The 26,428-nt window shown below is 49.2% G+C and overlaps 2 protein-coding genes across 2 annotated transcripts; one reads left to right on the top strand and one right to left on the bottom strand.

Annotated features, from left to right (window-relative positions):
- Positions 1 to 1,032: 1,032 nt before the first annotated feature.
- Positions 1,033 to 5,215, bottom strand: smg8 (SMG8 nonsense mediated mRNA decay factor). Its single transcript, XM_086131431.1, has 6 exons — positions 4,539 to 5,215; positions 3,905 to 4,399; positions 3,198 to 3,606; positions 2,915 to 3,060; positions 1,706 to 2,584; positions 1,033 to 1,508 (listed from the first exon to the last, which is right to left on the bottom strand). The coding sequence occupies exons 1-6, from the start codon at positions 5,163 to 5,165 to the stop codon at positions 1,275 to 1,277; spliced, it is 2,790 nt and encodes a 929-aa protein (XP_085987557.1). The 5' UTR covers positions 5,166 to 5,215; the 3' UTR covers positions 1,033 to 1,274.
- ppm1e (protein phosphatase, Mg2+/Mn2+ dependent, 1E) lies at positions 5,196 to 22,931 on the top strand. Its single transcript, XM_086131433.1, has 7 exons — positions 5,196 to 6,147; positions 16,995 to 17,116; positions 17,773 to 17,972; positions 18,565 to 18,753; positions 18,830 to 18,973; positions 19,049 to 19,142; positions 19,216 to 22,931. Exons 1-7 carry the CDS (start codon positions 5,963 to 5,965, stop codon positions 20,040 to 20,042), a joined length of 1,761 nt encoding a protein of 586 aa, XP_085987559.1. The 5' UTR covers positions 5,196 to 5,962; the 3' UTR covers positions 20,043 to 22,931.
- The last annotated feature ends 3,497 nt before the right edge of the window (positions 22,932 to 26,428 follow it).

Genomic DNA, 26,428 nt, shown 5'->3' with positions numbered 1-26,428 from the left:
GTTCTATATTTTTTTTCAGATCAGAATCGTTCCACTTTGAAATATATTGAGACCCGTATCGGATCGTCATTTATTGGCGAGATATACTGCATATTGGAAGGAAATCGCACATTTACAGTACTGACGAGTTCATTCAAACGTTTGTAGGATGACAGCAAAAAAAAAAAGGAACCGCATCATACCCTCTCAGTTGAGCCGTCCCCTATCGGATCACAACGGAATCGTTCCACTTTCAAATCGAATCGTCCTCTGAACGGAAGATTGCCGTGTGTCTTATTTTTGCAAATTTTTTTAAGGGAAGATACACAGGGAATGTTCAGGGACATTTCCGCAGCGTCTCAATACATTTGTTATAGTCATTTCTTTTATTACAGTATTAAAGTTGAGTTTTCGCTTTTAAGCAATTATTTTTTTTTTCAAAAGTCTTTGTTGGTGGTTAGTCATGCTAAAATGTTTCTTATAACATTGCCTGACGGTCAGTCAAAACATTTATGATGGAGACAGTTTGGCCCAGGCTCATATGAATTGCATTTTAAATGAGTTGTTACGGGAAGAAAGTAAAAAAAAAAAAAACGTGATTGTGTTTTAACTGTCAAATGCCAGGTGGAGAAAAACAAAACACAACGCTTGATCTCAACGTCACTTGTGTTCTTGTCGTCCCACTTGATGACCTTGAATGGGGCGAGCTTTGTTATTAACCACCTTGTTCTTGGCTACATTCCTTCAGGTTATATACGTGTGTGTGTGTGTGTGTGTGGTACACACAAAGGCTTAACACTGCCCCGTTTCCGTGTTGCTTATCAAAGCCACAGCGGCATTGTACTCTGCATACTTTCAAATAAAATAGTCCGCTTCCTTTTGAGGCCTCCCGGTATTCATAAAACAGAAGGCAAACTCCAAAGCAGTTAAAAAAAAAAAAAAAGAAGCACCCCTGCAGTACCGTTCAACTCAATTTATTTGCATTTAATCTTGAAGTGTGCATTTCAAAATGGCAACCACTTTTCATGGAATAGCCCCCCCCCCCCCCCCCAAAGTTCGAATTAAATCCAGTGTGTCATTTCCAACTCTAAAGCGATCCATGTCGCAATCAGATACTTGCCGAGGTTATAAATATATACAGAAGACTCGGCGAAATACATTCCCGGTTCATGTTCATTCGAAACCGATTGATTGACAATCAAGAAACGGTTAACCTTTCAAGAGCATTTCTGCTTGGCGATTGGGGAATACTGAAACGATTGGCGCCCTCGCGCGGCCGTTTGCGAGATTGCGCATTAGCGGAGGGCTTCTTGAGGTTGCGCGTTGGCGTTGGCGGCGGCGGCGGCTCGCAGGATTCCCCGCAGCACTTTGTAGTGGGCGAGGGGCTGGTTCTCCTTGGGGGGGTAGCAGGGTCCCATCTCGGTGGCGTACGCGTACGGAAAGCGCAGCACCCAAAGGCCGTCGGCTGGCAAGACCACGTCCGTCTGCTCGGGATGGAACACGGGGCAGGGCGGCGGACCGGGCTGCACCTGCCAAAGACATTCATGAGAATTTGTCATTTTGCGGTCAAGTTTTCTGCGGGGACGTCCACTTTTTATGCGTGCAGAAAAATTGTAGGGATGCTTTTATATTCAGGACCCCCCCCCCCAAAAAAATAATGTTACAAAGTTTGGAGGTTCATTCTATTCTCTGTGCTTCTCCCTTGAAGATGGGGTCCGGCGTTTACCTGCGGGTTGAGGGTGACTTCCAGCGGAGCGTCGGGCACCACGACGAAAAGCCGCAGCAGCTGAGCAAAGTGCGGCTTGACCCCTCGCCCCTGCGAGGGCGACGGCACGTAGAGCGGCATGTCGCCGTTGAGCACCCTGCCGGCGGGCTCCTTGGCGCCGGCCGGTCCCAGCACCTTGACGATCTTGTCGGGCCCCGAGCCGATGAAGCGCCGCCCTCGGCCGTCCTCGTACTCGAAGCCCACGTAGGCCCGCGCCGTGTCGTCCCGCCGCCGGCCGCGACCGGGCCCGCCCGCGCCCCCCCGCTTTCCCACCAGCATTTTGTTGGGAGCCGGCCAGGAGGACGCGCCCCCGTCCAGAGGCTCGGCCGGGTCGTCCTCGGAGCGGGAGCGGATCACCAAGTCCCACGGCAGCAGGAAGGAGGCGCCGGGGAGGAAGCCGGCCTGCTCCAGCCCCTTGTGGCAATTGTACGACTTGGCCGGCCCCAGTTTGACCAGCGACCAGCTGGAGAATTTCGGCAGGAGGCCTTTGGGGCAGCCCGAGTGCATCATTCCCGGCAGGTACTCCACGGTGGAGGGCTGGCGGTCAGCCAGGCTGGGACGCTTCTGCTGGACTTGGCCGTCGGGGGGGGCGGCGGCCGAGTCGCCGTCCGCGTAAGGGCCCAAGCTGTCGGTGGACTGGCCCAGGCTGAGTGCCAGGCTCAGGCTGGTGTAGCCGGGCGTGTGGCTGTGGGCGGCGCCGGGCTCCTTCAGACGGTCGGCGTCGGCCTCGCACGGGGGACGCTGCGCCCGGTTGCTGGCCGGGGCCGGGTCGGGAGTGCTCGGCTGGAAGATCGGGAAGTTGATCCGCTCCAGCTTCCCGCAGCATTTCTCCTCCAGGGCCTGCACGACCACAACGATGGGAGGTAAGAGCCGGACCATTTGCACAACCAAGAACTGGGGGGGGGGATGTGACATTTGTTGCTGTCCAACAAAAAGCCTAATTTGTGTTTCTGCGTCCAAAAAATAAAAAAAAAACATGCATTCTCTACTCTTTTCAAATTCACATCGAAAATTAAAAGCGCCAAATATGCAGATGTGTATAATGAACTGATAGATGAAAAGCGTGCATTTCCAAATGTTATCATGTAATTATACTTTTTCAATGATACTTTCTCATCGGAAATATTTTTCAATGAGAAGACCATAACATCTCCGTTGGCCACTCCAGACCTGGTAAAACTCGAAGTTTGCCGCCTGAACGTCAAAGGGGTCCTCGCGGGGAGCCTGCTTCCTTCCGCAGTTGCAGGAGCCAGTCGAGCGCCCCCTGCTGTTGTGGTTGAGAATGGGCGGGTTGTGATCCATGTCGGTTGTCTCTCCTGGCAAAAGTTCAAAATTGCTGTTGCATCGGGACCAAAATTTTGCAGGAGCATGTTGGCTGGCTAACTTGAAGCGAAGAGAGAGAACCCCCCCCCCCCCCCCCCCCCCGCCCCCCGGCCCCCCAACTTGGGCTTACCCGGTTGTGGCAGAAGGTGAAACTTGTGAACGCAGTGCTGGTCGGAGAGGCTGCGCTCCTCGCACAGCTGGTGCCCGTTGCTCCAGAACTTGTAGCAGTCCTCGTGGACCTGCAGGGCGTAGCGCTGGAAGGCCACGCCGCGTGCGTGCTGACTGTAGACGCGCAGCGCCTGCGCCAGCTGGTTCTTGTGCACGGCCGTGGTGTAGTTGTGCGGCAGGTTGGCCTGGTAGGCGCTGTGGGCCAGAGGCAGCGCCTTCTGGCAGCGGTTCTCCGAGAACTTGGCGTCGGCGTCCAGAAACCCGTCCAGCACCTTCAGCTGGACCTGAACCTTGGCCGCCAGCTCGGCCGCGTCGTCGTCATCGTCGTCGTCGTCGTCGCCCGCCAGCGCCCGGTGGAGCTTTAGCGCCACCTGTGCCGGTTTCGGAGAGTAAAAACCATTTTCAATTGAGTCGGAAAGGTTTCTGGTCGGGCTCGGTCGATTTAATTGGCGAGCTGAACCGCTTTATCCTCGTGCACGAATAAAGAAAAAAAACATTGTCAAATGTTGCGGGACCAAGAAAAAAGTTTTTATTTGACCAACCGGCCGGTTATCAGCTGCGGCCTCCAAAAATCGGTTGGGCCCCACGGCTCACACCCGCACTCCAAAAAGCTTCGATTGATTAATTTTTTGGAACGGGGGGGGGGGGGGGGTGACGTTTATATCTGACCTGTGCCCACTTGGAGTAGGATGGCAGCTCAAAGTGACACGGTTGCGGGTTTCGTCCCACGCTGTCGTCGAAACCCTTTTTGGTCAGAACCAGCTCCACGTGCTGCCACAGAAACTCCTTCAAGCTGCAGTCGGCCGGCACCGCGGCCGCCGAGCCCGACTGCTCCGCCGCGCCCTGCCGGGCCGAGCGCCGCGTCTGTTGGTAGCGGCGAGGGCCCGACACCAGCGCGCCCAAGTCCTGCTCGCACAGGATGCAGTTGGAGCGCAGCTGGCTCAGCAAGGCGCCCACGGGGTCCTCGTCCGAGGCGGGCAGCACGTAGACGAAGGCCTGGTTGGCGGGCACGGTGAACAGGCAGTTGCCGCTCTGGTTGGTCAGTACGCGACTTTTGCGGAAGATGCGGTAGATTTGGTCCTCCAGAGCGTGTTGCAGGCGCCGCCGGGGCGAGTGCTTTTTGGGCTTGTCCGGGTGGATGCTCGCCTCGGAGCCGTTGGGCACCTGGAGAGGAACACGTCGAGAAACGTTGGCTGCTTTTTTTCTTTTATGGCAAGAAAAAGGCAAACGCAAAGTCCATCTTGTAATGTGCGGGCTGAACATTTTATGGCATGTGTGGTGTGTATGCACATGGTGGACGGACCTTGAGGGTTCCGCTCATCTGGAAGACGAAGAGGAGCCGAGGCGGGCACGGCCTGCAGTTGACCTTCCACTCCTTGGACACCGGGCAGTCCTTGACGGCGGCCCGGAGGAGGGGCAGCGCCTTCTGCCTCAGGGCGTCCAGGGCTCGGAAGAGCCGGTCGTAGGTGACGTCGAACGTGTGGTTGGGGTGGACGAGCAGCAGGACGTGACACACAGAGAATAAGTAGAGCAGGCCGAGGCAGTGCTGCCGCTCCAGCCCCTTCCAGAAGTCGTGCGCTTCGGCGTGGCCGCCGCCCGCGCTCGGGGATCGGCAAGCCCGCAGCAGCAGCTGGCGGGCGTCGCACACGGAGGTGAGCAGCAGATACAAGACGCGGTTGTCCGGGTTGTACAGCGCCTGGATGCCGCCGCATCCGCTGCCCCCGTCGTCCGCTCCGCCGAACGCGGAGAAGACGTGTTTGTCCGCCAGGGTGTTGACGAGCGACTCCTTGAGGGCGCCCAGCTGCATGTTGCTTTTGCCGAAGATTCCGACCACGCACAGGCCGTCGTCCCGGTGATCGGCGTCCTCCGAGACGCCCGCGCGGAGGAGCGCCTCCAAGCTCACGGCGGCTGCCGTGTTGCCCGCCTTCATTTTGTTTTGGACCGACCAAAACAAAAACAGCGAGGGGGCATCAAAATAGTGACACGCACCGACACCACTTCTGGGTTCGAGAGCTAAAATGTCCGACTGGATACAAAGGAGACAAAGACGAAACACAGTTCCTAAACGCGTAAATTAACTCCACGGTTTATGTAACATGTTTCGACTACGACGACGTTCATGTCATCAAAAGGTTTTCGCTACCGTATAGCAATAGTATGTCATCAACAACCACAGAGATTGGAGTGTCTTTATTTGTGAGACGAAACAAAATAAAACTGATAAATGTTCGTATGTATTTTTTACATTTTTTTTTCTGGACCAGATTATTATTATTATTATTACTATGACTATTTTTTTTAACCAGAAATATATTGCTTGTTGTATTCTCTGCGTCCGTGGACATTACTAAAAAATAATAATACTGTACCAAGAATGGCAAATGTGCGTGCGCGTTCTCGCCCTGCGCGAAAACGTCACCCGTGACGTCACGTCCTTCCGATTCGACGAAATCCCAGCAAGCGGGGCGCGCTCCCACTCGGTGGTGAATGGGGCCAGTCCAACACTTCGCCAAATCTGTTCGCTAACACCTCCCTTGTCTCTTCGCTCCACACGCCGGTAGTATACCCTCCGCCATCGGGCGCCAGCTAGCGCGGAAGCTCGCCCCCGCCCCGAAAAACAAAATAGCAGCGTCGACTTCGGGCCAGCGTATTGCCGCCTGTGTTTCCAGCCGAGCGAAGCGAAGCGACGGGCGGAGCTGCGAGTGCGAGCGTGTCCAGGAATGAGCAATGATGGCCGGCTGTGCAGCAGAGGAGAAAACCTTCCGACGGTTCCTGGAACTCTTCCTCCGGGAGATGAGCCCTCCTCTGCAGGACAGCGACCCGCTGCCCTGCCGCCCCTTGACCGACTTGGTGTGCGAGGACGAGGTGGAGGGGGAATGCCTCGATTTGTGTCTGCAGCACCTCTACAAATAGTTAAGTGGACACTTTTCTGCTTGATATACGTGCATGTTGCTCGTTTTTAGGGTGAAGCCGAGGAAAAGGGGCCCGGGGCGACCCGGGCTGGGTGTAGTTCACATGCCCGCTAACCTCCCAACCGCGCTGGGTGTGTCCCCCTCCCCCCCAAAAGTTGCATAATGTTTTTTTATTTTGAAAATATTCGTTCAGTTGCTCACTTTATTCTCAGCCGTGCTGCAGAGCCACTTGAGGGGGGGGGGGACCCAACGGTGAACCCCCGGTTTTGCGTAACATGCCGACGTCATTGCACAGGAGAAGGGGGGTGGGGGTGGGGGAGGAAGACCATCATCTTCTCAGAGGCTATAAATAACCCCATCGTTTCTGTTATTTGGCTCCATTTGGCAAATTCCACACAGGAAAAATTCAACACAAGATGCATTCTTGATGCACTTCTTACATAATGCACTGTGCAGTTCAAACTGGATTAAACTGCGCGCCTGTGTGTGTGTGTGTGTGTGTGAGCACACTTGGCAAAAATGGCAGAGCAAAAAAAGTGAGAAAAGGAGATGCTGGCCTCGTTTCGAATCCAAATTAAGTGCCGGTAGAAGTGTGCTGGCAAGGCAAGCACTCATCTAGGGCACCCGCACCGCACTCGTGTCCGCAAAGGAGTGTGCTCCCCCCCCCCCCCTCTTTTAAACACCTCGTGGGCATGTGGAGGTGCTCTGGGGTACTCCAGCGGTGTTGCAGAGCATGTGTGTCAGGGGTTAATAATGAAACTCACAGGGGGGACGAGTGGGTGGTTTGCAACATGCAAATGCGCCCATCCATTGATTTTCGATTGCAATTGTCCTCATTAGAGTCGCACCTAAGATGGAGTCGATGCCAGCAGAGGTTTTGGCGAGAGATCTGTAATCAGCCCGGGACTTGGCGCTTCCTGTATTTGATTTGACAAGCATGTACGGAACAATCACCAATTCTGCTTTTGTCAAGAACTGCGAGAATAAGTCAGTAACACATTCATTTGAGTGAACGCTGGCGCGTTTTGGCTGCCGCTGCTCAACCCGTATTGTTTTGTGTTTTTTGTTATTGTAAAGTGTCCTTGGGTGTCTTGAAAGGCGCTTATAAATAAAATCTATTATTATTAGTAGATCACGGGACGCTTACGGATAGACGAGACGAGCGTCCGCACTCCGAACTGAAAGCTAACCTACCAGTCGTGAAGAAACAACCGAGGAATCTGTGAGAGTCGTTGATGAGAGTTGAGTTGAGAGAATTAACACCGCAGTCCGTCGGTCGGACGGACGTGCGAAATTGTCTGTTCCGCGATTTGGAGTTTGGCAGTCTCGGGTGTTTATCGAGAGGGTGTCGGAGCAAATTGGACGACGCATCCTGCGCAGGCTGTTTGAGTTCATCCGAAGTTGTCCACGTGAATGATGTCTGTATCTGCTCTGTCAACAACATTTGAGTGATACTAGTAAGACCTCCGTTTCTACATTCGAAAAAAAACAAACAATTGCAAGCGTCATTTCATTTCCAGCATTTTATTTAAATCAACTGCTGATTTTAATTCCATCAGCTACCAAAACGACAGCCGGTGATTTGAGCTTCGAGCCCAGAACCTCTCGACCGTGAGGCACGCATGCTAACCGCTAGCACAGCACCTCGTAATCCGCTGTAACATCCTCCCCCCCCCCCGTCAAGGCTATCACCTTAGCGTTTGGCTTCGACATTGTGCGGAAGAGACGTCGAAGGCGGGGGCGGGCCGTTTCCTTCCTGACCAGCGCCGCCGCGTTCTTTATTGTGTCGAACCCCAAAGCGCGACTCCACCTTCTTCGCTTCCTCCGCCGAAGTGACGACAGCCCGGGCTCGTTTGGGGCCGCGGCCGGCGGCCGGGTCGACTTCCCGTTCCCGCTTCTGCGGTCGTGCATCACAAATAGCGTCGTTGTTGTTGTTGTCGTTGCGCATTTGATTCAGTCCCCTTTGCGCCGTTATTGAACTCGTCTCAAAAAGTTTACAGCTGAAGTACTTCTCGCTCTTTTCTTCGAGGTGAACGGCAAAATTCAAAATCTATTTTATTTTATCCAAGGACATCTCTGGCTTTCTGTGACTCTTCCAGTCCTTCTGTATCTCTGTTGCAAGCTACGGATGAACTGCATACTTTTGGCCTTTTTTGCTGCCACTTCTCTTGCCATCCCCCACTCGCGCTTTCAAGTCAATCCGGGCAGGAGGAAGGGGGGGGAGAAGAGGCGGTCAAACGGGCCAAAAGACAGATTTCTGGTTGCAACAGAGCAAGAGAGAGCGAGCTCAAGACCGGACGAGTCACAGAAAGGTTTCATTGGTCGGGAATTTGTCATTCAGCTCCAACCAAAGTTGTGCAAAATGTCTTTTCAACATTTCCAAAAGGTTCCATTCAATTGGCCTGAAATGTTACCCCGCGCGCCCGATAGCTCCACTTTTTTCTTTTGCGGTGAAGATTTTGAGCAGTTCTGGCTCAAATTCAGTCTGGCTTTTCCAACGTGCTTCCCACCAAAATTCCTCCGTTTCGATCCGGGGGGGGGGGGGGGGGGAACTTCACTCGTTGTTTCTTTTGATTTTCTGTCTTTTTTTTTTTTCTTCTGCCTCTCTCTGTGGCTGAGCAAAAAGCATTTTTGACCATCCGGTGTCTGCGAAGTGGTTGTCGAGCGGTCCCGGTGAAATGAAGGTCAGCGGGATTCGGGACCGTTTATTCACACCACTGCGAGTGGAGCAGGCAGACATTAGAACTCCAAAAAGCCTCTGGATCCCCCAAAACGGTCAACTAAGCTTGCAAAGTGATTCCTGCGGTCCGCCCGTAAAAGCAGAATTATCTTTGCCTCCGATCAAGGGAAGGCGTTTGAAAACATCCGCATCCTCAAGATGTTTTGCTGACTCATTTCGGAGCAAATAAGCGACCGAATCATTGATTTGAAATAGTCCGCGTTTTTCTACGAAGAGTTGAAGATGGATTGAAGTATCCGGGTCATCGGTTCATTAAAAAAAAAAAAAAAAAATCAATCAATTGTAATTGGATGAATCGATTCCTGAACTAATGATTGTTTGCAACCCTAATTTCCGGTGATGGGCATCTGAGAAATGATTTTCAAAAGCACACTTGACAGGGGGGGGGGGGGGGGGGGGCTCCTCGTTCGCTCTCCAAATCCTTTCCAAAGTGCCCAAAACACTCGAGTCCGTCAACGCGTCCGTCGGCGTCGAGCGGCGGCGTGCTGGGAGGGAAGCCGCCAAACAAGGCGCATGCCGATGCGTCCGCTTTGACTCGACCTTGCGTTTGCCGACAATGGTTGCCACGGCAACAGCGCGGGCCGCCCTCTCGGGAAGAACAATTATAGGTCGGCCGAGCGCCTCGCTAATGGCCTTGGATGTAAACTTTGCCGCGAGTCGTGAGTTGCACATTCTGCTTCTGCTTTTTTTTTTGGGGGGGGGGGGCGCACGGCTTGTCTCGTTTCCGCTTTTTCTTTTCTAACTTCTCCATAGCCAACGACAAAAATTCCAATCAAAGTATTTTTAGCGCTGACCACTTTGCAGTCGGAGTACGCGTACCGGGGCCGGCCAATAGCCAATACGAATATTTGATCACGCCGTGATGTCGGGCAATCGTGATGAAATGCTTTTGTCGGCCGACAACACGTGAACGCGCCGAAGGCGACACTCCAACGTGACACTTTTTTACGACTTATCAGCGGGCGTCGTTCATGTCGGACCCCATCCCCCGCAACCGTTTTGCGAATGAACCCGACATTTTCCCGTCCCCCGTTTCAGTCGTAGCAGCTGCCTCGGTTGTTTTCCCTCCGCCCGCCCGCCCGCTCCGTTGCCGTTCCCCCGTGACTCTTTCGCGTGAAAACGCGCCGGCCTACGCGGACGTCTGACGGCTAGCGCTGCGAGTCGCGGGCAGCGGGTCTGCCGATTCATCCGACGCGTCATTAGTTTGTCTCCGGGCTGAACGGCTAATAATAGAGTTCTGCGAGAGGAGAGTTCAGCGGTTCAATGGATGCGGAGGCCGGCTGACGGATGTGCCGTTGACGCAACCGCGTGCAAATCAGTCCGGTTGGCTTCGAAAGTCAATCTCCGGTTATGGCAGAGGATATGTTCCAAGCATGGGGTGCTGCCACAGTGCCGCCGCAGATGCTTCTTCGTTAGCCCGTCTATGGCGTTTCGCATTGTGTGCTAGCATTAAGCTAGCAGAGTTGACTTGAAGCCTCTTTTTTTTTTGTCCCATCGTTTTAATGTCTGCCGAAGCGACGCTTGTTGCGAAGTGGCTTTCGTGGGGGAACCGCCGACGGGCTCGCTTAGTGAGGATTTCCTCAGGCGCTTGGACGCTCTCGCGCCAAGTATTGATGTCTACCCGATCTATTCGCTCCGGAGGCTGTTTGGACAGTGAGCAAAGGGTTTTGTTGTTGTTGTTGTTTTTATTCAAGCGGGATTTGAAGAGCGAAGCGGAGCATCTCACGTGTATGGCAAAGAAGTGACCCCCTTTTCGAGATGAACTAGTTTCAGACTCGAGCGGCCCCCCCCCATGTGGCCTTCAAATAAAGTCCCGGATTTCGTTTTTCTACCGAGACATAATTCAAAAGAGTTTTGCTCTTTGTTTGTTTTTTTTTTTCCTTGTGGGCTTTGCTTTGTTTTTGCAGAGAAGCTAATTCAAATAGAAAATTCTTTCTTTACAAACTGCAAATTCACGCTTCATTAACTAATTAATTAATTTGCAAATTAACTCCCCTTTTTTTCTTTTGTGCCATCTGCTAGCATCTTGTTCTTTATGTTTCATTGAGACATCTATAATGCTCTGCCATCATCTTGTGGCACCTTTTTTGGTGGGGAAAAAAGTTTTTTTTTTTTTTAAACTAAACTTGGTTCACGCATACCTAAGTAGCACATCAACAAAAACAAAAAAAGGACGTCCAGCGTCCGTTTGCACTTCTTTCCCTAGTCTGCGCATAAACCAGCAGTACATTCCCGTACTTGGAATGTGAGGATTCAAGTCCTTTTTTTTTTTTTTTTTCCTTCACACTGTCATCTGTCTGTCTGTCTGCTGGCTTTTCACTTTTTAATCAGAGCACTAAGAGGCCGGGAGATTTGATCCCCGAGAGAGCGTATCTGCTCCCAGGCGCCTGTGGGCCTTTCTGGGGCAACTTTTTGCCCCCCCCCCCCCCAAAAAAAAAAAAAAACTAAACTGCAGAGGATTTCAAGGCACGCAGTATGCGAAAGCGAGCCGACAGCTCGCTAAATCGAAATCCGCCGCACTTCAAGTGGGTTACCCCGCTCGATGCCCCGGACTATTTTCTGGGCTACTCTAGTTTGTAGGCGGGGGCTTGAAACCAGTTGACCTGCAAAGATGGAACATTCCGCCCATTAAACACCACTGTTCCAAATGTATGATGTTGTGGATTTTGCTGGCGCCATCCAGTGGCGGGGCTCTGAGGTACACCTCTATTTGCAATTTTGACTTGGGGGAAATTTCGGCCCGTTCAGTTTTTATTGGTGGATGCTTTTAACTGGAGCTGATCGAGTCAACTGGAGGAGGCGGGACAAAAGGCACGTGGAGAGATGTTGGGAAATACTGTAATCACGTTACGGTCGACTGTTTTTGACCCGACTTTCTGTCCAAAGTGTTCCTCCAGAAGGCCTTTTTTTTTCTGTTGATACAAAAAAAAAAAAAAAAGAAATTGAAACTTCTACAGACCTCATCAGGTGTTCAAAATTGACGATGCGTTTTCCTCTTTGAAACATTTTGATGGGAATCTTGTCACGTTGCCTCGTGAACAGCCCCTTTTCTCTTTTTTCCGGCGGGCTAGCCCGTAATCCCTTAATCGGAGTGTCTCGATCGGGATTAGCGCCGGCCACGCGGTCGGTCGGGTGAATATGGCACACGGGTCTCAAATCCACGGCTATTATTCGGGACGGAGATTGAGAAGATTCCCATCGGCGAGCGTCGCGAAAATGAGAACTCGGGTACCTTGTCGAGGAATTCGTTCCGTGGCCACACGCGTGATACTCGCTTGAAATGAATGAATTGGCAAAGCGTAACCTGCCAGTGCCGCGCAGATGACCTTCGTGGCGAGTCGAAAGCTAATCTCGAACGTTAAGTAAGCACACTTGACATCAGCCAGGATGTCGAGACGTCTCTGCCTTTCGACTTTTCGTCTTGGACTGCTAGAGTCACTTTTGAGAAATTTACGACCGTCCTGTCCGGACATGTGGAAGGAAGGCTCAAGGGGGGGGGGGGGGGGGGGGGGTACCCACACCAATGCTCTGACAGACGCTTGCAAACCAGCGTTTGTGCTGAGGCCCTCAGTGAAAAGTCAAACTGCCATCGGCCACGTTTGACTTCAACGCAAAACTGTTCTGTTGAGCCGGCGTGAAACTTCATTTTCCTCAGTTTTTGTCTTTCGTGACGCGCCCCTTTTGCGTGCCGCGCGTGCACACAGCCAGTGAGACTCCATGGCCCGGTGATGAAGTGCTGCCTTTGTGGGTGAAAATGAGATTCATGCTTTGCTGTTTTGGCGGGGGCGGCTTCCCTCTCTCGCTCGCATTGTTTCGACATGAAATTCCTTTAAAAAAAAAAAGTATCAATCTACCAAAACGGTTGACATACTCGAAATGAAAAACTCCATGTTGGATTGCTCGGGCGCTAAATGGGATGAAGGCTAAGTGGTCTTTTCCAGCCGTGACTCACGCGGCGTTTCTAAAGGCGGCGCCTTCATTAATTCCCACTCTGGAGAGTCGGCCCCATTTTTTGGCAACACGGTGACCTTCATTTAAAAAAAAAAAAAAAAAAAAGTGTGCAGTGTCCTCCTTTTCTTCCAGCTGCTGGGACGGCCCACGCTTAAGAGGCAGCTCGAACCCCCCCCCCCCCCCCCCCCGCCCCGCCCCCACGCCACCCCCGCACCGCACTGCACTCAAAGCGGTCATAATTCAAATGGTGAGTCATGCTCGACGTGGCTGGCAGGTGGCATGAATGCAAAGCAACCCCTGCGTGTCTTCAACACAAGCCTGCAATCCTTCAGTTTTGCCCTTGAAGCGGCTGAGCAGTGGTGGTGTGGGGGGGGCACTCCCTCCCTCCCTCCCTCCCACGAACAACTCTTCCCTGTACTGATCAAGTACATGTATCCGCATTCACATGTAGAGTATTAAAGTAGAAAATTAGGTGACCCCCCCCCCCCCCCCCAAGTCAAGTTCACTGTCGAGACTTGAAAGATCTGCTGAAGTCCAATAAGGAAGTTTGCTCCCCCCCAGCACCGAACATATTTGCAACGCATGTGGCCATAAAGCAGCAAAAAAAAAAAACGAGCAAAATGATATGTTGTGTGGAGGACTAAAAAGGCGGCGTTTAAGCGGCGGGCTTGATGGGAGCTATTCTGAGCCCCCCCCCCCCCCCCCCCCCCCGCTCGACCCGAGTGCCGCTGGGATGACGTAACGCGCTTCCGCTTTGCGTGGGGCAACGCTTGGCTAACTTATCGTGCCTTTTCCGGGGACCCCCGCCCCTTGGCTTGATTCCACTGTAACGCACTGCCTGATGTCGTCTTGTTTTCTAGTTTCCATTTTTTTTTTTAAATTCTTGCTTCACAGCACAACCTCGAAGTTGCGCGTTGAGTTGAGCGCGCGACGCCAATGAAGGCTTTTTGTGCAATGGAATTCAACTGTTTTAAAGTTCGTCTAACGGTCCTGTTTTTTATTTTTATTTTTATTTTTTTTTAAAGTGCCAGTGAGATGCAAAGTTTCTCTCAAGAAAAACATTTTTCTTTGAACAAGTTCAGTTGGAGATCTGCCGGTCTACGGTTGTCATCACACAAGAGTGACGTATTGAGCGTTTTCTGATGAGTCTCAGAGGCGGGCAACGGTTGACGCACGGCGGAAGCCGGTGGCGATGGGGCACCCCCCCCCCCCCCGCCCCTCCCCCGTGCGTGCCTCTCGCCAGCCGCGAGATGCTTCGAATGGCCGCGTTGTCGACTGGGCTGCGTTACGTCACTAAATAGCACAAGGTAGCATCAATGATAAATGAGTCACTTTCGCTCTTATAAATGGACTTTCTCGCTCTCTCTCTCTCTCTTGTATGGACCTCAAGACATCCATATACACACACACACACACACACACACACACACACACACACACACAGACGGAAATGTGACAATACAGCTCTTGCATTGTGTAGGCGTATGTCATATTGTTCTTATCAATACCCAAATTATATTCTGTTGTTTAGTAATTGCTCAGACATGATTTTATGTTGATAGCTTCTGATTGGCTGAAGAAAAAGGAAAACAGGAAGTTGTTTGAGTCGCCGAGAAGAGCGTGTTCTCGATGGTGCCGCGGTGCAGACATCCTTTCCGTAAAGCTGCGTTCAAACGGAAGCCATCTCTCCTTTTGGCGTTCGGTCAAGTCGAGCCATGTGGCGGGGAGGGGGGGGGGGTGCCTAATGTTGTGGCCCACACTTGCCGCATCTCCCTGCGAGATTCCAAAGCAGCGCGTGGCCTCTGTGCGCGTGTACGAATGAATTCCTCGAACAGCCGTCTTTAAGGAGTCGCTCTTGCAAAAGATGAACTGGCCTTCTGCGAATTATGTAAACCCCCCCCCCCCCCCCCCATTTGAGAATAGCGTGTTCTCTCAACCCGGCGTCTGCTCCACACACGCAAACAACAAAACGGCTCTTTGTTTTTCTTTTCAAAAATCGCCTTTTGATTGATTGGAGAGAAAGGGAGATGGAGAGTGGGGTGGGGGGGACGCTTTCACCTCACGAAGAAGAAAAACAACGCCGGCCTGGTGTGACGAGGATGGCCGACATGGGTGACCGTCTGTCAATTGGCTCTGTTGCCGTGGCAACAACCTTGATGCTCCGTTGCAGGGTAAAATCAAGCAAAAAAAAAAAAAAAAAACCCCCGACCGCCGCATCCGTGAGTCATCGGCGAACACGTACTCGCAGCCTCCTGAATGCGGCACAAAGCATCACGGGAGTGCTGGAAGTTTAATCAGTGAGGGAATGACAAGGTTCTTCAAAAGCAGCGGTGGGAACGTATGAATGGCGACATTTGACGCAGCCCTGCGTGCAATTCGAGAAAAAAAAGAGATTTCGGTGGCATACTTAAATAGAAATAATAAGCATATATTTGGAAACATTGTGGACTTGTTTAAAATAGAAATCCTGTGTCAAACCAGGGTAGACGTGCTAAGGCTACTAGACTAGTTAAACTGATGTGCTAACCACGCCAGCCGAGCTAAAGGCACTTGCTAACTTTGGTAGCCGGTGTTCAGGCATTCTCAAACTTGGCTATTCCTCGGTCAACTTGGGATAACTTCTCCACATGCTCACATTGCCAGACTACTCGAGAAAACTCACGTGTTAACTCTGCTAGCTCATGTAAATTCATGTGCTAAATTTGTTAACCTCTGACTTATTTTGCTAACTTCTCAAGCGCGGTAAACTCGTGCTAACTTCCCTAACCTGGAAAAACCTTGGCAAACTTTGATCACCTCGGTAAACTCGCGTGAAGAGAAACCATTCATTAAACCTCGGCACACTTTATTTAGCCTGTGGCTCACACTACAGACATTTGAGCCCTTTCTTCCTGCTAGTTAGAATCCCATAATGCTGTGCCTTTCATTTTGGCGTGTAGCCCAAAAGCACGCAACACTTGGCAATGGAAGTACCGACACCAAGATGTTCTGTTCAATTGCATGTCGATGTACTTGTCGGTGTGCAATCTTTGCTAGCTGCCTGGGTTATCTCATGTGCTAACTGTGCTAGCATCTGTCAACTCCATGTGCTAGTTTCACTCAATTCTTGCTAACTTGGTAAACTTGAGTCACCGGAAGTGCTAAGGCCTGCGTTTCCTCACTCACTGCGCTACGTTTAGCCTGCGTCGGTTCGAGACACACAATCGGTATCATCGCGTATCTTGGCGGGATGCTGACAGCGCTCTCGTGTCCATCTGCCATCTTGGTCACGCTTGATAATGAGATGCAAACAGCCCCCCCCCCCCCCTGCTTCACTCTTGATATTTAATCCAATGTTTGCATTTCATGTCAGCGCTCCTATTTACTCTTATAAGCAAAGGGTATGTTTTCCCCGCGTTCACATTTCTTCCCACATCGAGATGCGCATCTGGTTTTCGGTGTGCGCTCGGGGGCTCGTGAGATTAAGCCGCTTCTTTTAATCCTCCTACGCGCCACATGACTCGACCGTGATGCGCGAGCTTGGCCGAGCTCTCATTGGTGCGCCGCCTTTGTCTCCTCGGGGACCACCGCGTGCCAATCGGAGCTCCTCGCCTCAGCATCCGCCCCCTCCGTCGAGTAGGGGCGGGGGCTTCTATGAATGGAGACAATGCTGGAAGAGACCCCCGCCATAAGATAAGATAAGATAAGATATCCTTTATTTGTCCCGCAATGGGGAAATTACAATCAGAATTCAGAAAGGAAAAACGCTGGGTAGGGAGAGGGAAAAATACTCCCATCTTGACTTTCCTCTAACGTGACTTCCTTCAAGGTGCTTGTTCGGTTTGAAGTTCGACCAGATGACCTTTTAGTGTCTCAATACAACTGTTACGTACTGGATATAATTTTTTTTTTTTACCCGCTTTCCTGTAACAACTCCACAAAATCTCCCCAAAATGTCGTCAGTTCTAACTTTAGACTTTATTTTTAATTTTATTATTGTGATTTACAATGCCAAACTACTATTACTATTTTTGTCTTTGATTTTTTTGGGGGGTTACCTGAGGTGGTCACCTGCATGTTTGCATTCAACCCGACAACCTCACGCATTCCGCACTGTCCATCCCCAAATATAGCAAAATTTCAACTGTGTGGTCTTGCTCTCGTTCCAAATTCACAGTAACTGCCCGTGTTCGCTGGCGGCAGCCTTGGCCAGGGCGACGTCGGACAGCATCCTACAGAGCGACCTGACCATCCATCACCTCATCAAGAGCGTGGAAGACGGAGTCGGACCCTTACCCCGTGAGTCCGAGCGCGTGTGGTTGTAATTTAACAAGAATGGCTCTAGGATTGAGCTCTGAGGCACACCGGACCAGTACCTTTGGTGAGAGATTTGGCTTGCATACAAAATATTTGCCTTCCAAGTTCAAATTTGAAAAGAGGTTGACCGTTTCACCGGCAGCGAGCATGAGGAGGTCGCCTTTGAGACCTTACAATCTCTCGCTCTTGCCCTCTCTCTCTCTCGCTTAACTACGAACTTCTCTAATCAGCCTCTCGGAAAAAGTAAAGCAGCTCCCGCCGGGGTTTTGACGTTCACAAGTGTGTCACGCACTTGCTTTGGAAACGGGGACTTTTCTAAATTGGCTACCAGGGAAGTGTGACGCACCCTTTTTTTGAAGTCTGCTTTCTGATGTTTTGTACCATTTCTGTGAGATTTTTTTTTTCAAAACACTAGCATGAAAAAGCTTTTGTGATTAGAAATAATATGTAAGCTTTGCCGCCGAATGGACCACTTGCTGAAAGAGTCGAGTTGAACTGCAATGCTATGGAACCGATTGAATTGTTCAAATGTATCATCAAAAAATCATTTAAGAAATGTCTTCATTTTGGAGAAACGGGCAATTTCGATCGGGACAAGTGCGGCGTTTCGCTCACGTGGGATCCCTTGGGCGTTGCAGAGATCGAGGCGGTCAAGTTGGCGCGGCTCATCTTCAAACGACTCTTTGAGACGTGCGGCGCGTGGACCAAGGAGCTGCCTTACCGCCGCCGCCCGCAGCCCTACTACGAGACGTCCATCCACGCCATCAAGAACATGCGGCGCAAGATGGAGGACAGGCACCTCATCATCCCCGACTTCAACACACTTTTCAACATTCAGGTAAGCGCAGCCACAGCTCCCCCCCCCTTAAGTGCCTCCATTTGGCCGCTTGCCTTAAAAGCTTTCTTTCTTTTTTTTTTCCAAGGTTTAAGGTCTTTGAACTGGGAAGATTTATCAAAGCGAGTGACTCATGCTTTCGGTTACGTAACGGATGGGGAAAGGACTTATGCCAGGAGGGGGTTACCTATGAGTGTTCACTTCACCTTCATAAGAAGAACTTAAGTTACTCGCATTCAGGATTCACATTTAGATGATCTCGAGGACTCCAAGAAACGGCCCGAACGTCTCTGCTTGAAAGTGAAATGGAAGCCTTCGTTATTGACTGGCTTGTTGAGACTTTTTTTCGTCGGTGTAAACCAGAGCGACGTGGCGACAGAATTTCATATTCATAAAATAAATCAAGCCTCAGAGACCGACACCAAAATGACTCTGAAATGGCCACTCTGATCCAAAATGGCCGACTTCATGTGTGTTTTCGGGCATTGGTTCATGAGACCTTTTTCGTCGCGCCACTCCCGATTGACACGTTGACTAAATTTCATGTTGCTTTTCCCGCTTTTCCCTTCGTGAACGTCGTCTTTGGTGTCTTTAGGATCAGGAAGAACAAGCGTTCTTCGCCGTGTTTGACGGACACGGGGGCGTGGACGCCGCCATTTACGCCGCCAACCATCTCCACGTCAACCTGGCTCGCCAGGACTCTCTAAGCCAAGACCCCGGCGAGGCCCTCCGCCGCGCCTTCAAAATCACCGACGAGCACTTTGTCAAGAAAGCCTCGCGGGAGGTAACCGTCCGCCGCTACACAGATTTTTTTTCTCCCTCCAGCGAATGAACTTGAACCTGCGCGGTCATTCCGGCAGAACCTGCGCTGCGGCACGACGGGCGTGGTGACGTTCCTGCGCGGCCAGACGTTGCACGTTGCCTGGCTGGGAGACTCCCAGGTTATCCTGGTCCGCCGGGGAGAAGTGGTGGAGTTGATGAAACCGCACAAACCGGACAGAGAGGTAGCGGGAATGATTGGCGATGTCGCGGTATAAAAACAAAACACCGTTTGACTTGGTTTCTCCAAATGGCCGCAGGATGAGAAGCAAAGGATCGAAGCCCTGGGAGGCTGCGTGATCTGGTTCGGGACGTGGAGGGTTAACGGCAGTCTGTCGGTATCCAGAGCCATAGGTAAGCTGTCCATCCGGCGCCGGCGGTCAAACGGGATTTGAAAGTCTCACCGGCGTCGGGTTTCCCTCGCCAGGCGACTCGGAGCACAAGCCCTACATCTGCGGGGACGCCGACCACGCCGCCTTCCCGCTGGACGGCTCGGAGGACTACCTGCTCCTGGCCTGCGACGGCTTTTGGGACACCGTGAGTCCGGACGAGGCGGTGCGGGTGGTGAGCGACCACCTCCAGGAGAATGCCGGCGACACCGCCATGGTGGCGCACAAGCTGGTGGCCTCGGCCCGCGACGCCGGCTCCAGCGACAACATCACCGTCATCGCCGTCTTCCTGCGAGATCCGCGCACCCCGCCGGCGCCCGCCAGCGCCGAGGAGGACGAGGACGAGGGCGCCGCCGAGGCCGAGGCGGAAGAGGAGCCCGCCGCCGAGGCGGAGGAGGAACCTGAAGAAGAAGAGCAGGAGGAGGAAGAGGAGGAGGCGGCCAGGGCGGAGCGAGGCGGCGAGGGGGGCAGCGCGGTGGACAACGAGGGGAAAAGCCGCGGCGGGTGGCCCCTGCAGCAGTGCTCGGCGCCCGCCGACCTCGGCTACGAAGACCGCACGGACTCCTTCACGGACAGAACCAGCCTCAGCCTCATGGGGCCCGCGCTGGGGGGCCGCATCCCTTCCCTCCGCCGCTGGCGCTTCCTGGAGAAACGCCCACTGAGGAGCAGGTCCCGCCTCACCTTCACGGACCCGCTGGGGGCCCGGACCGCCTCGCCGTTCGGCCGGGTGCCCGGGCCAAGCCGCAGAGGCGGCGACCTCAGGTGGCGCCGTAGATTTGCCGAGCCGCTGGCTTCGATGCCCCTTTACGCCATCTGGGAGCCCGGCGCGGCCGTGCCCCGACTTCCCCTCACCGCCGCCATCTGACGCGAGCCGCCGCCGAGACACGGAACCACCACCTTCCCGGGTAACTTCCTCCTATCCAACACAATTTTTGTTCGGTTTCTTTCTGGATACTTTAGATAGTTGTGGCTCCTGCGTTCGTAAACGTGACGATTGACTGGTTGTGTCTGTCTGGTGGGGGGGTGGAGCTAATTAAAAAAAAAAGTAAATATCAGCCAGCCCACCAAACATAAGCTGCGCTCCAAAGTATACCGCATCATCGTGAAGCTACAAAATGTTCACATTGATGGTTCTGCTCATGAGATGAGACTGTTTTTCACAGTCGCCATCTTAACCATCAATTCATAAATATCCTTACAGCGGTGGTGGGTGGGGGAGTCTCTCTCTCTCTCTCTCTCTCTCTCTCTCTCTCTCTCTGATTGTTCTGAACTCCTCTTTTCATACCATCGTCATCATTGAGTGGAATAACGCTGCTTTGCAGGAGTTCCATTCAGTGGATAGAGCTGGCAAAACTAACGGCCTGTTGTTGTTCTGTTACTTTAGTCCGCAAACGAGTTGAGACCAAATCAAGAGTGCCTCTGCTGGTTCCTGCCAAGCAGTGCACTCCATTTTGCCTCCATAGCTTCAGGGTGCCATCAGTCGATTCCACAAAATCGGCAGGAATTCACCAATATGTGATGGTTTTCGGTAACAAAAAAAAAACAAATTAAGTTGTCTGAAGCTAGCATACAAACCGGAAACCTGCTAGCCAGCTAGCAACTTAGCCAGCTAGCAACTTAGCCAGCTTGCTGGAGGTAGAGCAATTTAAAAATAAACAGTCATAAGAGTTCTTTTTCTTTTTTTTTTGTTTCCCATGTTAGCATGAAAAATTGGCTTATTCAAGAGGGACAATAAGATAATCACAATTAAAATTGGTCAACAAAGTGGTCCGATACTGTTTATTTTCCGATGATGAAGTTGTCTTAAACTAGCAGAACAACTGGAAAGCAGCTAGCCAATTAGCTGGAGATGCCAAGTGGTCCAAGTGTATTATTTTGGTTTTGAATGATACCTGGAGATGTTGACTTAAACGTGCTTTATGACTGGCAACGGACAAGCCTCTTTTTTGGGGGGTCTGGTTTTGTTTCTAACGATCCTAAGCTAGCTAGCACAACAGTTTTATTTTTGGTCTGTACATAAAACTACGGTATTAATATGTTCTCTGCGATGCTAAACAAGCCCTAACGTCGATTGCAGCGTGATCCGCGGCTCCACTTGAATCTCCTCATAAAAGAACAAACCGCATGTGATCCTCCTAATAGATTCAAATGGTGACACTTTCTTCATATTACACGACAGCCTTATGCCAACTTACCGCTAATTCAAGTTCATCACGTTCTAAATTCCTACTGCAACTGAATTTAATGAATGATGATGGACTTTGTGTTAGGAGTATTTTTCTTTCTTCGTAAGATGCTTATTTGACTTCATAAATAGCCTAAGGTTAGGAATACTACATAGTGTAGCGCTTGCTTCGTTGATGAAGTGATCCATAAATTTTCCACCTTCGGAGGTAGTATCGTAAGTTTGTCTCTTCCTGTAAAGACGTACAGTATATAAAGTCAAACCAGTGAAGATTCCGCCTTCCGAAGTAGTATCAGACTCAAAGACTGTCGCCGTTTAGTGCAGCCACATTTAATGCACAGAACAACGACAACAAATAGCTAGCTCATTGTGATCACCAGCTTTATTTTATCCGCCTTACGCCACATTTTGCCAATCAGGTTACAGTAGAGACCACTCACAAAAACGTGCTGAGATCGGGCCTTTCCACTTGTCTGCCTTTCTATGACTCTCCAGTCTCTGCTGAAACCTGGTAATGGCACGATCAACCCCTCACTTCAGGATTTTGGCCTGTCTTACTGCCACTTCTCTTCCATCTTACCCCTCTCTCCCGCTGGAAAAGACTCGTTCAAGAGAAGCGGCAGGAAAACGTGGCAAAATCCAGATGTCGGGGTCCTTATAGGCGGAGGTTGCATAGGAGGAGATTGCTTAATTTGAATCTTGGAACAAAATGGTGTGATTTTCAGGCTTGTTTTTATCACAACACCACCATCTGCTGGAGCTAATGGCAATTATTACTGAGTATTTGTTTTGACAGCAATCGTGGTTTTCCTCCGATTTTGGACTCGGACCAACTTCGGTGCAACTGACATCTTTAATTTCATTCTTTCGGGTCCCATTTCAGTGTCGTCCTGGTTGCCTGAAAGAAAATGTCACAAATAAACAAACAAACATTTGCTGCAAGAGCGGTCTATGTCCAAATGTGCTTACCTCATTTTTTTCTATTTGTTTGCAAATGGTGAAACTTGTTTTCATGGGATCAACTGATGTATCAGTTAAAGTGCTGAGTACAACAATGGGCTACCCCGTATATGTCAAAAATGGAACTCACCCTTAATCTGAAAGAGAGGCCTTTGCTCTCGTCATCCGAAAATGGAGTTAGCCCACTCCAGTTTTTCAATGGCTCATCATCGGTCCATCATTTTATTTGCCTTTCCTAAATGTGCATTGTGTCTGCGTACACAAAAGCTTTTTTTTCTTCTCTCAATCTCTCTATTTCTCTCTCTCTCTCTCTCTCTCTTTCTGTAAGCAATAATGTGTTGGGGACAAAACAAAAAGTTCTCCAGGGGGCTTGTCTGTGGACAATATGTGCAAGACAAACCCCCTCGTGACCATGTGCAGTTTACGTTGAAAGCAAGTACTTACAAGAAATAATCTGTACGTGTATGATGTGTGCTCCTCTAGTATGTGTGTGTGTGTGTATGTATATATATTATACAGGCACACATACATAAATGCATACATTAAATATAATAACTGTACTGTAACGGATGACTAACCATCATGTATATAAAGACTAGAACAACTCAACGCTGCCTGTCTTCATTTTTTAAAGAAATGAATGAATAGAAATCAACCGATGGTCACCTGACCCAACCCTACTTTGAAATCCTACTTTCAAGCTGGAACCCCATAGTAAGGCGTTTTTAGCCCCAAAAACGACCAACTAAAGTAAGAAGTTTTGAGCCGAAAAAAACGACCATGTATAGTAAGGCGTTTTTGGCCCGAAAAAAACGATCATGTATTGTAAGGCGTTTTTGGCCCGAAAAAAACGACATAGTATATATAGTAAGGCGTTTTTGGCCCGAAAAAAACGATCATGTATTGTAAGGCGTTTTTGAGCCGAAAAAAACGACATAGTATAGTAAGGCGTTTTTGAGCCGAAAAAAACGACATAGTATAGTAAGGCGTTTTTGAGCCGAAAAAAACGACATAGTATAGTAAGGCGTTTTTAGCAAAAAAAAACGACATAGTATAGTAAGGCGTTTTTAGCTAAAAAAAACGACATAGTATATATAGTAAGGCGTTTTTAGCGAAAAAAACGTCATAGTATAGTAAGAAGTTTTTAGGCCGAAAAAAAACGACATAGTATAGTAAGGCGTTTTTGAGCCGAAAAAAACGACATAGTATAGTAAGGCGTTTTTAAGCCGGAAAAAACGACATAGTATAGTAAGGCGATTTTGAGCCGAAAAAATGACATAGTATAGTAAGGCGTTTTTGAGCCGAAAAAAACGACATAGTATAGTAAGGCGTTTTTGAGCCGAAAAAAACGACATAGTATAGTAAGGCGATTTTGAGCCGAAAAAATGACATAGTATAGTAAGGCGTTTTTGAGCCGAAAAAAACGACATAGTATAGTAAGGCGATTTTGAGCCGAAAAAAACGACCATGTATAGTACGGCGTTTTTAGCCCAAAAAAACGACATAGTATAGTAAGGCGTTTTCAGCCCGAAAAAAAGGACATAGTATAGTAAGGCGTTTTTAGCCCGAAAAAACGTTATAGTATAGTAAGGCGTTTTTGAGCCGAAAAAAACGACATAGTATATATATATAGTAAGGCGTTTTTGAGCCAAAAAGAACGACATAGTATAGTAAGGCGTTTTTGGCCCGAAAAAAACGACATAGTATAGTAAGGCGTTTTTGAGCCGAAAGGCGTTTTTGACCCGAAAAAAACGACATAGTATAGTAAGGCGTTTTTGGCCCGAAAAAAACGACATAGTATATATAGTAAGGCGTTTTTGGCCCGAAAAAAACGATCATGTATTGTAAGGCGTTTTTGAGCCGAAAAAAACGACATAGTATAGTAAGGCGTTTTTGAGCCGAAAAAAACGACATAGTATAGTAAGGCGTTTTTAGCAACAAAAAAAAACGACATAGTATAGTAAGGCGTTTTTAGCTAAAAAAAACGACATAGTATATATAGTAAGGCGTTTTTAGCGAAAAAAACGTCATAGTATAGTAAGAAGTTTTTAGGCCGAAAAAAACGACATAGTATAGTAAGGCGTTTTTGAGCCGAAAAAAACGACATAGTATAGTAAGGCGTTTTTAAGCCGGAAAAAACGACATAGTATAGTAAGGCGTTTTTGAGCCGAAAAAAACGACATAAGGCGTTTTTGAGCCGAAAAAAAACGACAGTGTAGTAAGTCGTTTTTTTCGGCTCAAAAACGCCTTACAATACATGATCGTTTTTTTCGGGCCAAAAACGCCTTACTATATATACTATGTCGTTTTTTTCGGGCCAAAAACGCCTTACTATACTATGTCGTTTTTTTCGGGTCAAAAACGCCTTTCGGCTCAAAAACGCCTTACTATACTATGTCGTTTTTTTCGGGCCAAAAACGCCTTACTATACTATGTCGTTCTTTTTGGCTCAAAAACGCCTTACTATATATACTATGTCGTTTTTTCGGGCTAAAAACGCCTTACTATACTATGTCCTTTTTTTCGGGCTGAAAACGCCTTACTATACTATGTCGTTTTTTTGGGCTAAAAACGCCGTACTATACTATGTCGTTTTTTTGGGCTAAAAACGCCTTACTATACATGGTCGTTTTTTTCGGCTCAAAATCGCCTTACTATACTATGTCGTTTTTCTCGGTCCAAAAACGCCTTACTATACTATGTCGTTTTTTTCGGGTCAAAAACGCCTTTCGGCTCAAAAACGCCTTACTATATTATGTCGTTTTTTTCGGGCCAAAAACGCCTTACTATACTATGTCGTTCTTTTTGGCTCAAAAACGCCTTACTATATATACTATGTCATTTTTTTCGGCTCAAAAACGCCTTACTATACTTTAACGTTTTTTCGGGCTAAAAACGCCTTACTATACTATGTCGTTTTTTCGGCTCAAAAACGCCTTACTATACTATGTCGTTTTTTTTCGGCCTAAAAACTTCTTACTATACTATGACGTTTTTTTCGCTAAAAACGCCTTACTATATATACTATGTCGTTTTTTTTTCGCTAAAAACGCCTTACTGTATATACTATGTCGTTTTTTTTTAGCTAAAAACGCCTTACTATACTATGTCGTTTTTTTCGGCTCAAAATCGCCTTACTATACTATGTCGTTTTTTTCGGCTCAAAAACGCCTTACTATACTATGGCGTTTTTTTCGGGCCAAAAACGCCTTACTATACTATGTCGTTTTTTTCGGCTCAAAAACGCCTTACTATACTATGTCGTTTTTTCGCCTCAAAAACGCCTTACTATACTATGTCGGGTTTTTTTCGGCTCAAAAACGCCTTACTATACTGTCGTTTTTTTCCGGCCAAAAACGCCTTACTATACTATGTCGTTTTTTTCCGGCCAAAAACGCCTTACTATACTATGTCGTTTTTTTCGGCTCAAAAACGCCTTACTATACTATGTCGTTTTTTTCGGCTCAAAAACGCCTTACTATACTATGTCGTTTTTTTCGGCTCAAAAACGCCTTACTATACTATGTCGTTTTTTCCGGCTTAGAAACGCCTTACTATACTATGTCGTTTTTTTCGGGCCAAAAACGCCTTACTATACTATGTCGTTTTTTTCGGGCCAAAAACGCCTTACTATACTATGTCGTTTTTTTCGGTCCAAAAACGCCTTACTATACTATGTCGTTTTTTTTTTCGGCTCAAAAACGCCTTACTATACTGTCGTTTTTTTCCGGCCAAAAACGCCTTACTATACTATGTCATTTTTTTCGGCTCAAAAACGCCTTACTATACTATGTCGTTTTTTCGCCTCAAAAACGCCTTACTATACTATGTCGTTTTTTTCGGGCCAAAAACGCCTTACTATACTATGTCGTTTTTTTTCGGCTCAAAAACGCCTTACTATACTATGTCGTTTTTTTCGGGCCAAAAACGCCTTACTATACTATGTCGTTTTTTTCGGGCCAAAAACGCCTTACTATACTATGTCGTTTTTTTCGGCTCAAAAACGCCTTACTATACTATGTCGTTTTTTCGCCTCAAAAACGCCTTACTATACTATGTCGTTTTTTTCGGGCCAAAAACGCCTTACTATACTATGTCGTTTTTTT

This window comes from Hippocampus guttulatus, chromosome 15 (genome assembly GCF_054856545.1).
Source record: "Hippocampus guttulatus isolate MCC_2025c chromosome 15, RoL_Hgut_1.0, whole genome shotgun sequence".
NCBI lineage: Eukaryota > Metazoa > Chordata > Actinopteri > Syngnathiformes > Syngnathidae > Hippocampus > Hippocampus guttulatus.
The sequence above is the reverse complement of the archived record's forward strand: the minus strand, read 5'-3'. Positions and strand labels throughout refer to the sequence as shown.